Below are 14,204 nucleotides of genomic sequence, written 5' to 3'. Positions count from 1 at the left end.
GCTGCTTGCACAGCTAAAGGCACTTCACTTGGCGGACTGAGCAGAAGTACCTGCAGTCAGTAGCTCTTCTCTTCTTATTCTGCCCAAATTGAGAATTAAATTTGTTTTGTACGTTAGTGTCTACTTGCATTCACTGTTTCTGTCTATTTAAAGCACTATTTCTATTATACTGCTATATGTAGTGCTTTAAATGAGATTATTCTGCTTTAAAATTTGTTTTCTTAATGCTAGACATTAGGATTTTTTTTTTTTAGTGTATGAAATACCCTGTCAGGCTGAAACATTGATTTAAAAAAAAAAAAAACCTTGGAAACTTGAATGTTCTGCTCACTTTCAGAAGAGTAAAAAGTTGAAAGGATTGTTCCTATCCATAGGGAAAAAACCTCTCCAGGTTACGTGTGTTTTCCCCTATATTTACGTTTTAACTTGTAATTTTGCTTGAATGTTCAAAGCATTTCTGAGCTTCTAACTTTTCTTCCTTCCAACCGCCACTTTGGCTCTTTGTTTTTCTGAGAGTGGTTTGGGGAAGAGCTGTCTTCCAAATGGGGGTGAATTCCAGGGGATACCCAAGAGCCTCAGTGGACAGTTCAGTGTATTTGGACTTTGAACCAGGTTTCTGACACTTTACTTGAGGATTAGTTTGTGTAGTCTCAGCCCTACTTCAATCTTTGCGTGAAGTCAGAGGTGTCCTCTTCTTACAAGTAGAGAAGATTTTTTTTCTGAGGTTTTATTCTTTCATTTCTTTCTTTTTTCCTCATCTTGGTCTGGTAAATTATTGAGCTTTCAATTCAAAACTTGAGTTAATGCTCATGTAGGTTTTTAATCCTTGTTTTGTTTGCTCCCAGACTGAGCATCATCTGAGTGTTTGAAATGTTAACATGTAGGATATGGAAAATAATATGGAAGAATATGGATAGGGCAGTTCCTCTGACTTACATAATAAAACCTTGTAGTAGATTTTTATCCATATGTGTATTCTATTTAAAATAATGTGCCACCAGGAAACTGCAGGTGGACTGTTCAGACTTTCAGCCTAAGATGCCAGCCTGGTGGCTACTGTTCTAAGTGAACGTGTTGTTCTTGGAATGGATAAAAGCTGCTAACAAAGACTTTTAAAGGTTTAAGAATTGCTTTTCTGATCTCTTACTGTCATCTTCTAGTTAATAATTTCTTCTAAATACTTGTTTTACAGATCGAGGAAAGGCCAGAAAAAGACTTTGAGAAGGTAAGAAAAATCTTAGGGAATTATTCTGGTAGCAGTAATTTCTTCATGTTCTCTTTGGAGAGTAAAATTTGCACTGAATTTATAGAAATATTTTAAAAAATACATTGTGGGGTAAGACTTCAGATGATTAGAGCCTCCTCCTGTTACTGTTTTCAAGGCAATCAGCAGGTAAGTAGGTGACCTTCAACAGTGCTTAGCTCAGCCTAAAACAGTTTCAGCTGTGTAAACACTGATGTTTAGTAAACTTCACTTGTGTCTTTATGCAATATTAGAAATAAGAAGGTGCTGCAGGACTGAAAAGCTGCCTTTTCTGTGCAGAACCCCCAGTATGCTAGAACAGCTAATGAGGCTGCTGCTGCAGAGAACATAGATACGTGTGAAAGGAGAAGAATTTGAGTTATCCAAAGTATCTACATAATTTAACAGGACAAGTTTTAAAAATGCCTCCTGGCAAGATGATTCTAGCTCTTAAAAGTTCAGCCTGATTAATAGTCAGAAGCCAAGCCATACAGACTCTTATTAGAGGTACAGCAGTGTTTAAATGCCTCAGATCAGTCTTTTGCCATTACTTTCTCTTGGTAGATCTTGATCTTTTGATTTGCTTCCTAATTTTGATTTGCTTCCTAGGTTACATCCTAATCAAGTTTGTGTAATGTGGAAGTGCAGGGCTCCTTTTTCTCTGATCTGCTGCTAAGCCTTAAAGTGCTGAGGGGGCAGCAGCAGTGGAGAAGCAGCAGCCCTTGTTCTTCTGGGTTTGCTCTTGTCACTGGCTTGTGATGTGGCACTGGCAGCTGATGGCAATTAGGATGATATAAAAGGCACAGATTTGTTTCTGGTTGTTTTAGACACCTGGATGACAACAACTGCTGTTGGGTCCTTTCCTTCTGATTTGATTTGGGACTGCCAAAGTTGCACAGACGTGTTCCAGTGATTAATGACTACATATGTCTTTTTGAAAACAGAGGACGTAAAACTTGCTGTTAGAAGCTGGATTTGGTTCTAGTTTGGCTGTTTTCTGCTTTGCTGGTTTGTAAAACTGAGCACCTAATGATGATCCATCTGCTCTGCAGCAATATCACTGATGGTGCCAAAGAGAAAACTGCTGATTTGTCTCTAAGTACATTCACACCGTGCATTATGTGTATATTTAAAAATCTCAAAAAAGGTCATAGCCATGGTTAATTGTGTTGCATTTTAATTCTAGGGAGCTCGCTCTGTCTCAAGCTTATCAGCAGCTACCTTAGCTTCTCTGGGTGGGACTTCGTCACGGAGAGGCAGCGGGGACACCTCCATCTCAGCCGATACAGAGGCATCTATTAGAGAGATAAAGGTGAGACGTATTTCACAACAGCATGAGTCGCTAGGAATGGTTATTTTGGCCAATTTTATGATCTGTATTATTTTCTAAGTAGATGAGCTATAAAAGTATTTCAAAGGTGTATTGCTGTTCCCACTGTTGTGCGTGGAAGCAGGCAGTAAGAAGGAGGACTGATGGTGCTACCACTAATGAGAGCTGCCTCCTGCATTACTGTTAAAGAGAGAGCTTCCTTCAGGTCTGTTAGCAAAAAATAACTGGCATGTTCCCCCCTCTTGGCAGTCATGACAAAATGAATTATATGCTGTAAATACATAGCGAACAGCTTTGTAAATTTGCTGGCAAGCTGTGATGTACTGCCCCAAATTTGGGGTAAAGCTGTAGATGCCCAGCAGCAGATGGACTGATCGGAACAGACACATCTTGTACTCGTCCGTGGAAAAGTGATGCAAGGCTGAAAGTGATGCAAGTAGCACTGCACGCCTTCTGGGTGCTAGCTTGAGGGAAAGCTACCAGCCTGCAGAGGGATTATTTCATAATTAATTCCCAATGCCTTATTTAGACACATTTGATCAATAAGTAGCTATTCAATCCACTATTCCTCCCACTGAGAAAAAATCTGAGTGGTAGATAGCTTTATTTTTATTTTTGCTGGTTTGAGGAAAAAACAATCAAGGTCAAAAAGAGTAGAAATGGAATGAACTTTTAGCCCAGAAATGGCAAGCATGCAGGCTAGGATTGATCTGCTCAGCCCATGTGGCCTGCTGTAGTTACCACCCCTCAGTTTCTGCAGCATCATTCACTGTCTCACCATTTCTCTCAGGATATCTATGAGTTAAAGGACCAGATTCAGGATATAGAAGGCAGATACATGCAGGGGCTGAAAGAAATGAAGGTACGGGTTTGCTGTAGCCTGGGTGTGTGATAATTAACCACAGCTAAGTGTTGAGGGAGTCGGTGTGGGCGCTGACCTTGCATGCTCCTCTTGTGGGAGGGCTCGCGAGTGGTGTGAAAGGCTTTGCACCAGCCAAAAGGACATCTGGTGTCTGCTGGTTGTGGAGGGAAATGCATCTTAATGCCACCTGAAAGGCTGCTGTTACTCTTGCATGTTTTATTTGATGTTTTGAGAAGGCAGTCACCTTACTAACAAATCCAAGTCACTATTTAAACCAAAAAACCCCATAATCCAGGAAGTGTTCCCAAACTGGAAATGAACTCAAACTTGTGGCCTCCAGTGTTATGAAAAATCCAACTTTAGAAGGTTGTTTGTGTGTCTTTGCGTTTTTCCTTTGGTGAGGTCCAGCCTGCATTTGGACGGTTGTGTGTGTGGAGGTGAGGGCTGCTCTTTAGAGTCCTCCTTAGCTTGCAGAAACATGTTGAACAATTCTTTTACTTGATGCCCAAAGAGTGAGCACTCACAGCAGTACCACCCTCACAAAGCTCTAGAATAATTTTGGTGCAGCAAAATACACCCCTTGGTGAGTGAGCAGTGCCATTAGCTGCATTTTGGAAATGGCAGCCTTGCAAAGACACAAGCAGACATCCACGTGTAGAACGCAACACAACTCAACATCAACCGTTGACTTGTTTTTGATATGTTCAATGCTGCGATACGTGATGTTACTGCCATCTTAAGTGAGTTGTAATTGGAAAAAGAATAGTTTGGGCCTTTTTCATGAAAAGCCTGACTCTTTTTTTCCCTGATTGGTGTGTAGCAAAATAATATTCACTGCATAGAAAATGTAGTTAGCTTTTCCTCGGTTGGTGTCCCCTAGAGTGCATGGTGACTTGTGCCTAGGCTGCATCAGCTTTCAATGACCCGTTTAATTCGAGCTTTGCTTTTGGTATAGAAAAAGGTGCTTCCCATAAAGTCCATAGTCAAGCCTTGTGGTGGAACTTGTTGCTAATAAAACAAACTTTAGCCTGCTGGCAGAATTGTTCAGCACCTCTCAAACACTTATTTGCATATACTTCCCTTCCAGCTAATTTCTGTGGCTTGATCATACAGCTACTTTTAAATCCAGCCATTTTCTGTGGTTTGATCATATGGCTATTTTCAAATCCTGGCTCCTGCTTTTCAGTATCTATCCTTCTCAACCTGGCATGCGCACTATAACATTGGCATTTGAGTCTATACAAACTAATGTCCTTAAAGAGAAATTTCTTATGTTTTTTATAGAAATATGAACTAAATTGGTTTGAATCTTAACTCTTGCTGTCATGTCACCATGACACTTCTCAGTTCTCTTTATTGAACTGGTAAAATTGTCCTGCTGGTAGAAGTATATGAAACTCGCCCTGTGCTCTGGCTGTAATTCTGATACTGCTCTTAGTCCAAGAGAAAGTGCTTGATCTGTAAACTACAGTTATTGACATGGGTGTCCTTGTTTGCATATTTGTGTGTTTTGAGAGTCTTTTATTTTGGTATTAAAGTTGTTTCTGTGTGACTTGGAAAATGATCCTCGTTTTAGCTGCTCTTGTTATAAACACCTCAGGAACTCCTCTTTTCAGGTCGAATTCGTCAAAGGAGTTTTCAAGCCACTGGGAATTGTATCTTGCAGAGAAAATTTATAAACGGACAGGAGAATGGGGTGTGTCACAAACCTGATAAAAAGAGTACATCAGGTTAGAGAAGCTGCTATTTTTTCCGTGGATAATTCCACTTCCTGAACCAGCAGGTTTGTTTGCTTCAGTGCCCCCCTGAAGCTAGTGTGAAGTGGCTGCTAAACTGCCTTAATTTGAAGCCTAGCTCATCAGAGCAATCAAAAGGCAACCTGTCACCTTCAACAGCCTTAGGACTGCCAGGGTGCAGGGGGAGGCCGGGGCAGGAAGAGCATCCTGCGAAAGCAGCAGCTCCCAGGGAGGAGGAAAGGCCCCGTTTTAGCTATCTCGAGGTGACATTCCTGATGTGCTGGGGAAAGCCCAAGGAGGCATTGCAGCCCTGAACAGTTAGGGAGGTTTGGCCAGTTGTGTCCTCCTCCAAGGTCTGCTTTGGCAGAGCGGTGTTTCTGCCCGAGCTCCGACCGCAGTTGCTTCTCCTTTGCAGGACTCGCTAGCAGAAGTGGAAGAGAAATACAAGAAGGCTATGGTGTCAAACGCACAGCTGGACAATGAGAAGACAAACTTCATGTACCAAGTAGACACCCTGAAGGATGCGCTGCTCGAGTTGGAAGAACAGCTGGCAGAATCCAGGAGGCAATATGAAGAAAAAAGCAAAGTACGTGTACAGCTGCGGCAGCTGTGGTTCTGGTTCGGTCAAACGGGTGTCTTTGAGGGGAGACAAACTTCCATTCAAGATTTTAATTGTTAAATAAGTAGATTGTTTTCGGTGCTACTTCATTTGCCTTGATGGCATCTTAGGTGCTTGTGTGGGGGCACAAATGGGAATCCTCCCCGCCCTCACTTTTAAAACAACTTCTGAGGAAATGTCTTGCATGTAAGATGAGGATAGCCTTAGCATATCTTTTTATTTTGCATCTTTTAAGCAAATTTGGTTCCATTCCAGTGACTTCTGGAGGATTCCCTGTGTGGGTGGGTTTTGTTTTTCTTCTATTCCTAGAGTGTTTGCGGTACCAACCTCTGTTCAGGGGACTCATAGGAGTGAGTGACTAAGGTGACTATGTGGCTGAGTACTGAATTAAGCTTTCCATGAATTCAGCATCTCGGTGCTAATGAATTAGTTGGTATTAAGAAATGAAGTTAATGCGATTATAGCTTCTTGGAAAAGAAAAATAAGGTAGAAGTTGGGAGTCTTGTGGGATTACAATTAGAACACTAAGGGTAGCATTTTCTTTGTGGTTAGATGTGTTTTGTCTTTGCTTTTATATGATGAGTATCTTCAGTGAAATTAAGCTCATAAATTATTTCATTATTTGTAGGAATTTGAGAGGGAAAAGCATGCTCACAGTATATTGCAGTTTCAGTTCATGGAAATGAAAGAAGCTTTGAAGCAAAGAGAAGAAATGCTTGCAGTAAGTAACAAGTTCACTGTTTTGAACAGCTTCATTGATTGCTGTGCTCAAGGCAGTAGGTGTGTAGAAGAGGGGGGCACGGAGAACCTGCTGTACTCAGAATTTCCAACTCAAATCTGTTTCAGGCCAAGCAGACTGACTAATTGAAACAGTATTTATCACAAGTATTACCTGTAAACTGATTTTTTTTTACATTGTCCACAAATACAAAATAAACTGCATTTTGCATAATTGTGTGTAGATATGGAGAAAAGAGGGTTATGTTAACCTTGTTTTATGTCATTATGTTGCTAGTAATATCGCCTAAAGAAGTGCAGGTTTTTAGAGGTTAGTAACTCTGACACTGTGTATGTAGATACTGTTCCACTTTAACACCTGACTTTTTCCATCCTTCGGCATCACTGCAGTCTTGACTTCTTATGTTTACCTGTTACCTACTTTCTGTCTTGTTTTGCTCCTGTCCCTCAGGAAATCCAGCAGCTGCAACAGAAACAGCAGAACTATGTCAGGGAAATTTCTGATCTCCAGGAGACAATAGAGTGGAAAGACAAAAAAATAGGGGTAGGACTGTGAACGCCTGATGTGTGTTCAGAGTGGCACTGTCGACCTTCAGCTGATCCTGCTTTTGCAAGACCTCATGAATAAAATCCTCCCTAGTGCCTTTGCTTGATGTGGCTGCCTCATCATATTACCTGTGAACTAGCAGATAGCAAACTTTGTCTTTGGCCAGCATGATACAATCCAAGAAAAACTTATCAACTGGTCTGATTTCAGCAACTTGCTTAATATTTTTACTGGGGTGCACCATATGCGTATGCCATGTTGAGAAATGAAATGCTCTTTAATCAAATGAAGGCCATTGGGAATGCAGTTCCATCAGCTTGCAATTTCTGTTTATTCAGATTTAGTCTGTGGACTGTGAGCAAAACCTGTGGTGTGATTGGAGAGAAAAAAAAAAAAGATTTATTATGGGCTATTGGGATGAAAGTAGTTTTCTCCCTTGCTCTTCCCACCCTGCACACCCCAAATCCCAAAGCCAAATGGAAACCCACTGGGAAAAAAAAATGGCTTTCTTCTCTGGCAACAAGCACTGAAAGACTTATTTTAATATAGAAGGGGGAAGGGAATCTGGCACGCTTTTTCATGCTGATGTCCAGTGTTATCCGTGCTGTCAAGTAACTTTGAGCCACTTGAAACTTGGACTAAGTTGTTTTTGTTACCATTTTGATATTTCTATATCAATATACAAATAAGGACTTCCACTGGCAAAATAGGCATTTGCACATGGTACATCCCAAAGGATAAAAAGAAACCATTGATAGTTGAAGCATGCTACATCCACGATATAACCCAGGGAATTAACAGCCTGTTAAGATGTGTCAGGCCAATTTACATGTTCTTCTGTTAATACATGGGATTTGCATTATTTCTGAGTTACACGTAGAAGTATTACAGATATGAATTAACTTTCCTAGCAGATAAGAATGAAAAGTGCATCCTGATTTTTCCCATGTTACTGAAACCTAATGAAGGACTGGGGCCTGAATGTCTTTAATAGGAATTCCTGGGATTGAATGATTGCTGAATAAGTTGAGCACTTCTTGGATTTTAAGTTTATTGATGTGTATGTGACCTCACTCCTTTGATCTGTAGATTTTACCTTCACATGCCATTTTTCATGAATCTCCAAATACCTTAAATCTGTTCATTCTTGTTTACACTTACTTTTCACTTGTTTCCTTTCCTTTCTTTACATCTCCTCGCCCTCTGTCTGTGTTGGGAACTCAGGCTTTAGAGAGGCAGAAAGATTTCTTTGATTCCATAAGGAGTGAGCGGGATGACCTTAGAGATGAAGTGGTTGTGCTGAAGGAGCAACTGAAGGTATGCAAGAGGAATAAAAGAGTCGTGTAGTTAAAGCAGTTCTGATCCCTCTTGTACATTTTGGCAGAGAGTCTCATTATGGCTTGGTACTCTGTTTTGATGCCCCCTTGAAGCTCCAGTTTTGAGAATTACCTAATGAAGTCTGTACCTCTAATACATGACCGTGAGATCTCATTACTCAGCTGCTTTTGTAGGAGATCCTTCTACAAGGAGCAGTGTAAATGACTGTTGTTCTTTTTTTTAAATGTAGTTTGGTATGCTGACTGTAATGATGGCTAAATTGAATGCAACTGTAATTTGGGTTCAACTGGGTTCTTCTCTGATTTTTAGCCTGTTTTTATGGAATGATTGAGGCAATCATTTATTCAAAACTTCAAGAACAAGACCATCTGAACCATCTTACATTTTTAAACAGCTGGCTTTAAAGCACTACCTTTACTTTTCCGCAGAAACATGGAATAATCCCAGACTCTGAAGTAGCCACCAATGGGGAGACATCAGATATTCTCAATAGCGAAGGACACCTGGATTCTTCCAAAGCTGTCCAAGGCACAAATCAGGCCCTGAAAACATCAGGGGATGGGACACTAGGTAAGTACCTTATCTGCTTTTATATCTTTCCATCTGTCCATTCATTCACCTTTGCTTGGAGATTGGGCATTTGTTAGTTGGACAATTAACACATCACGCCGCATGCTACTTGTTGAATCACTTCCTGTGCATTTTTCTGCTTCATAGTTGTTATCGCTCCAAGTATATCGTGCAGTTTCCTCAAAAGGAGACTTTCCTTCAAGGAGACAAAGGGCGAGAATTTGGAATTATATATTACAGAGCAGTAGCAGGCATCTAGATGACTATTGAAAGCTTCAATCTGAAAATTGCCCAGGAATCTTCTGCTTTTGTTTGATATTTTTAGCACATTTAAAACCAGACTCAAAAGCATTCTAGCTTCATCTATAAAACTAGTATATGAGTTGTTTTTTATATCAGAGAACTGTAAATGTCTGCTGAACAATAGTGCTGGGCACTGTTAAAATACTAATTTTTTTCATTCTTGTTATCTAGTGCTATTGAGCAGTTAATATTAAAAAGGTCATTGTTTACTTGTTTTAATCAGAATTAGTGCTGTTAAAGCATATGATTCTGTGAGATGGATAGTGTCAAGGAGGAGAAATCTGGCTGGCAAAGACTCTCCTCTTGGTCAGCAATGAAAGGCCACTAGATGAACCTGTTTTACTCTTCCTGCAGTAATGAAAGGAAATAATTGACTTTTGCTGTTGTTGCTGTTTAAAGTCACCATGTTAGCAAATAGCAGCAGGCAGCCAACTGTTGCTAGTGGAAGTTATCTTGCTTTTAGCTATTGGCTGCTGTTTCTTTACTCACTTTTGAGTGTGGAAACAGTTTGGAACATGGAAAAACAAGGTAAGGGTATATTTTTAAATGCTTTAAATGTAACTTTCATTCTCTAGCCCTCCTGATTGTGTGGAAACAGGCACAACAGACCCCCAAAATGAGCTGTTGAAACCAAGAACAGTGTCTTAATGCCTATTGCTAAATATAAACAGGAAGAAACACTGCTTAAAGAAAAAACTCTCATTCCTTTTGGGTGGATAAAGCAGCTATAAGGGTACTCACCAAGACCCAACCATTGTTGGGTTATCTTGATCAGCTCCAACATTTGCTTGCTCATCAGATTTTACTTTCACAGTGTTTGTGGCACACACTTGTGCTTGTTCTTGGTAAATAGGAATAAAATGTTCCTGAATACTGCATGATTACTTCATGGCAATGGCATCAAGCACTCTTGCGTGCACAGAGTGGCACTAGGGTTAAAGTTACAGAGGATATTGCTGACAACAAAACATCTCTACTGCTAGTGTGATATCTGCAGATCTTACTGTTACAATGCACTGCTTGAAACAAAGTTCTCATCTGTGAAAGCTGTACTTCACACATTGCCAAAGCAAAAATCTTTTACTTTACCAAACACAAGCCAGCACCAGAGACTGTTCTTGCTTTGAGAGGGTGGTGGTGGACTTCACGGATCAGGAAAACCCAAGCCCTTACTAATTCAGCTGCTGCTTTGCCTCACATAATTGGCAAAAGCCGATCTTTTATTAACCTGTTCTTTGATTCATTCTCTTTTGGGCTTTAAGTGGGGGAGGTAAGTGCTGTGGTGTGGTCCCTTCAACTTTCTCAATGGTCTTTTAGGCAAAGCCAATGGAGTGGACATGAAAAATGAGATTTTGGAGGATGTGGGGAAAAGAGAAATCTTGCAGAATACTGAGCAGGAGGAGCACAAAGAGGAGTCTGAGGAGCAGGAAATAAAGACATTGCATGCTGAGGAAAATGCAAAGGCAGAACAAATCATTGAAGAAAATGCTGCCATGTCAACAGCGATGTTAACAAACAGTAGGCGTACAGAACAAATCCAAAGCCATCCAGAACAGACTTCAGGGAATGTTTCCTCAAATGATGAGAGTGATGCAGATGACTTGAGGAAGGAGGGGGAATCGACAGGCAGTCACATAGAAGCCCAACAGCCTGTTGGTGAGGAAGCTGAACACAGTGACTTAAATCCAAGGAAAAATGAGGAGCCAGAGGTGGGTGCACTGTCAGGTCAGGGTTTTGAGACTCCTCAGGAAGTGCCTAGTGATCTAGGTGAAGAATGTGAATTAGAAAAAGCTGCAGCAGAGCAGAAGGGAGGGGATTTGGAAGCTGGCAATGCAGGGGCTGGTAATGAAGCTGATGTTAGGAGTAGCAGCAGTGAGCTGGTTTCTGATCAGTCAGAGCTTCCCGAGGTTGCAGCAGTGGGTTCACTAAGCCAAGAGCCCAGTGTAGAGAATCAGACCAAGGGCTTCCAGCACTTGGAAGAAAACACTGATGAGAAAGTTAGGAAGGCCTTGGAAGAGTGTACTGATGGGAGAACTGATGGAAGTACTATGGCCAAAGAAGAAAATGAGATGGGAGGCACAGCTCAAGGTCAGGCTAAGAAAACAGAGTCCAAGGGTATGGAGGGGAAGGAGTTGTGTGAAAGTGGTGCCTCAGCAGCTGTGAGTGAAGGGGAAAATGAAGATCAGGCACAAATTGGACCAATTTCTTCAGAGGATGGTCCCATAGTATCATTAGATGAAGGCAAAATGCAAGGTAAGACAGAGCATGAACAAGCTGTGAGCGAGAAGGATGGACAGGAGGAAGTATTGATGAACAAATTGGAAGTATGTTCAGGCTTTGAAGGAATATTCAAGCAAGAGGGAAGCAGTGTAGACCCAAGTCCTTCAGATGGTGACAGTGAAGAAGGAGAAGCAGAAATACAGGATGAGTCTAGGAAAAGAAAGGAAAATAAAACTGAAAGGGTAGATGATTTAAAACCGAGCGTGGAAATTGAAACAGCTCTGTCTGTTGAGGAAAGTACTTGTGGTGTGGTAGGAGAGAAGAGTATTTCTTTAGAAGCTGAAGATCACAACATAGTTAAACAAGAGGAAAGCGAATGTAGGCAGGAGTCAACCGAAGGTCTTTGTGTAACTACTGGAAACAAAGTTGAAGACGAAGCATTGAAAGAAACCAACAAACAGCTGAAACTTGCAGATGGTGGGTTTGCATCCGAGCAGGATGCAGATGTTTCTTTACAGGAAACTACCAAACCATTACAGCACTTTATCCAAGGCAGCTCCGAAGCCAAAGATCAAACTCCAGATTTAGAAAATGTACATGAGTGTACAGAGAGGGAGCAAGATAATCAGAAGGTTCAAGGGAGTGAAGAGGACAAAAATCAGGGAATAGAAGAGCAGGGTGAGGCAAAGGAAGCTTTAGCAGAGGCCAAGGTAGAGACTCTTCCACAGAGAACTGAGCTGGATGAAAATGTTAAATTGGAGAGTCAAGCAGAGGAAGGGGTGGAAAATGATAGTGATGATTTCGAGGAATCAAAACAGATACTGGAAACAGATGAAAAATGTGGTAGAGAGAAAGCTGATACCCAGCAAGGAGGAGGAGCTGGAGCACATGGTGTGATTGAGGAAGTTGCCTCATGTGGTGAAACTGGAGAATGCCAGGACAACGTAGACGTTGAAAACACATTGACTGAAGATGACAGCCTGCAGCAAAAAGAAGAGGGTGAGACAGAAGAAACAAGGCCTTTGGAAGGGAAAGGATCTTCTCCGAAAGCTGATGAGAAGGCTGATGCGTTGGAGGTCAGCAGCGAAGCATCAGACTCCAACGATCTGGAAAAAACAGCAGACAAAAATGTTTCGCAACAGGATTTGGAAGGTGGTGGCAATGACAGAGATGAAGGCAAAGAGGATTCACCAGGTGGTAGGAAGGGTAAGGGCAAGTCCAAAGATGACTGCATCATATCCTGAGTTTCGGGTCTCAGGTGAAGGTAGCTACGTGCCGTTGGTCCAGCTTCAGCACAGAAGCACGCACTTTGCACAATAAATCAGACTTTAGGAATACGCTAAGCGCTCTTTATCTGTAGGTAAAGCTCACCTAAGAAAGGTCGGGTTACATAAGCGGCAAGGACACATGTTTTAACTTATTTCCTGCCGTAGTTGGCCACCGAAAATCACATGTGTAGGGTTGAGTTTGCTCTCATAGATTAAATGTTTATCACAGCAAGAGTGAGCTTCACAAATGGATTATTCGCACTGTCCTGCAAGTACTCCTAGTGTGGATAACTGCTACTGAGAACCTTGCATATAAAACTCCTACTTTCTGACCTAGAATTAAGGTAGATGTCTCGAATGTATTGTGCACGTTAGATCTGCAGTAAGTGCCAGTAATGCCTCGTGAAGGAACTCAGAACTGTTGCAACACTGTGATCTAATGTTGAAACTTAGTTATGATTGTTTAAAGCCAAGGAACCAATATTTTTAGCTATGCAAAAAGATGAATCTCATTCCGTTTTGTTATGTGTCCGATAAGGACATAGTCCAGAATGCAGTATACCAGAAGAGCTGCCAAAACATAGTTAGGTCACTGTGAAACTGCTTAGTCTGCACACTTTGAAGGAACAATTTACATTTTGGAAAATTTGCAACGTACAGGTCTTAGTCTACTGAAAGGAATAAATATATAATGTTTACTTAATTTAGGCACTTTGCACCACAGTAAGCCTTAAATGCCATGTCTTACATGGTGGGTTGTTTTTCCTAAGAAAGTGTTAGTACACACTGTGCTGTGTGCTTAGGTTTGCAATCAAATGCTGTCTAGCTACAAACATATAAAATAGCTATTTTTTCTTGAAAGATTTTATTTTAAGTTGTATTTCCTTATTGCATTATTTTTTTGCAAAACCTGGTTTTGAAATTATTTTCAATCTCCAAAAAATATCTTTCCTTTTCCTTTTTTGGGAGAGAGAATTTGGGGTGTCTTAATTTTTACTGAATGCCAGACCAAAGATGATTGTTCTGTATCCTGGCCCCATGCCTTCTTGAGAAGCTGGATTGTTTCACATTGCTGGCGTACATTAGACACTTCAACTCGTTGCTGTATGTCGTCTTGCCTCTTTTATACTGCTGGGGAGGAAGTGTGTTGCATAATTAAAAATTATTTTAAGTCGTTTTAAGCAATAAATATCAGAAGGGAATGCAAGCAAGAATTGGGAGGAGGCTATAGCAAGATGTATTTGTACTGATGTTACAAAGTGGGAGTGCAAACAGAGTATGAAGATGTATATCAAAATGTACTGAGCTGTATATAATTGAAATAAACATATTTTATACTTCAAATTGTCTGTTCAGAGCACTGTTTATGAACCTCCAAAAAAATTGAAGACATTTGTATTTCAAAAATATCTTTCCTAGAAGCATAGTGT

At 40.9% G+C, this 14,204-nt stretch overlaps 1 protein-coding gene across 1 annotated transcript in view; it reads left to right on the top strand.

Moving 5' to 3' along the window:
- Positions 1 to 13,485, top strand: part of LRRFIP1 (LRR binding FLII interacting protein 1) — a 28,649-nt gene extending 15,164 nt beyond the window's left edge. The window contains exons 9-14 of the mRNA XM_026047740.1: positions 1,193 to 1,225; positions 2,430 to 2,555; positions 5,587 to 5,757; positions 6,419 to 6,511; positions 8,842 to 8,983; positions 10,604 to 13,485. Coding sequence (XP_025903525.1) covers positions 1,193 to 1,225; positions 2,430 to 2,555; positions 5,587 to 5,757; positions 6,419 to 6,511; positions 8,842 to 8,983; positions 10,604 to 12,750 — 2,712 coding nt within the window. The 3' untranslated portion in view covers positions 12,751 to 13,485. The remainder of the gene's footprint in view (positions 1 to 1,192; positions 1,226 to 2,429; positions 2,556 to 5,586; positions 5,758 to 6,418; positions 6,512 to 8,841; positions 8,984 to 10,603) is intronic.
- The last annotated feature ends 719 nt before the right edge of the window (positions 13,486 to 14,204 follow it).

The sequence above is a fragment of the Nothoprocta perdicaria genome, unplaced genomic scaffold, assembly GCF_003342845.1.
Source record: "Nothoprocta perdicaria isolate Ctin4 unplaced genomic scaffold, notPer1 scaffold_11, whole genome shotgun sequence".
NCBI lineage: Eukaryota > Metazoa > Chordata > Aves > Tinamiformes > Tinamidae > Nothoprocta > Nothoprocta perdicaria.
Note: the sequence above shows the minus strand (reverse complement) of the source record. Positions and strands in the feature narration are given on the sequence as shown.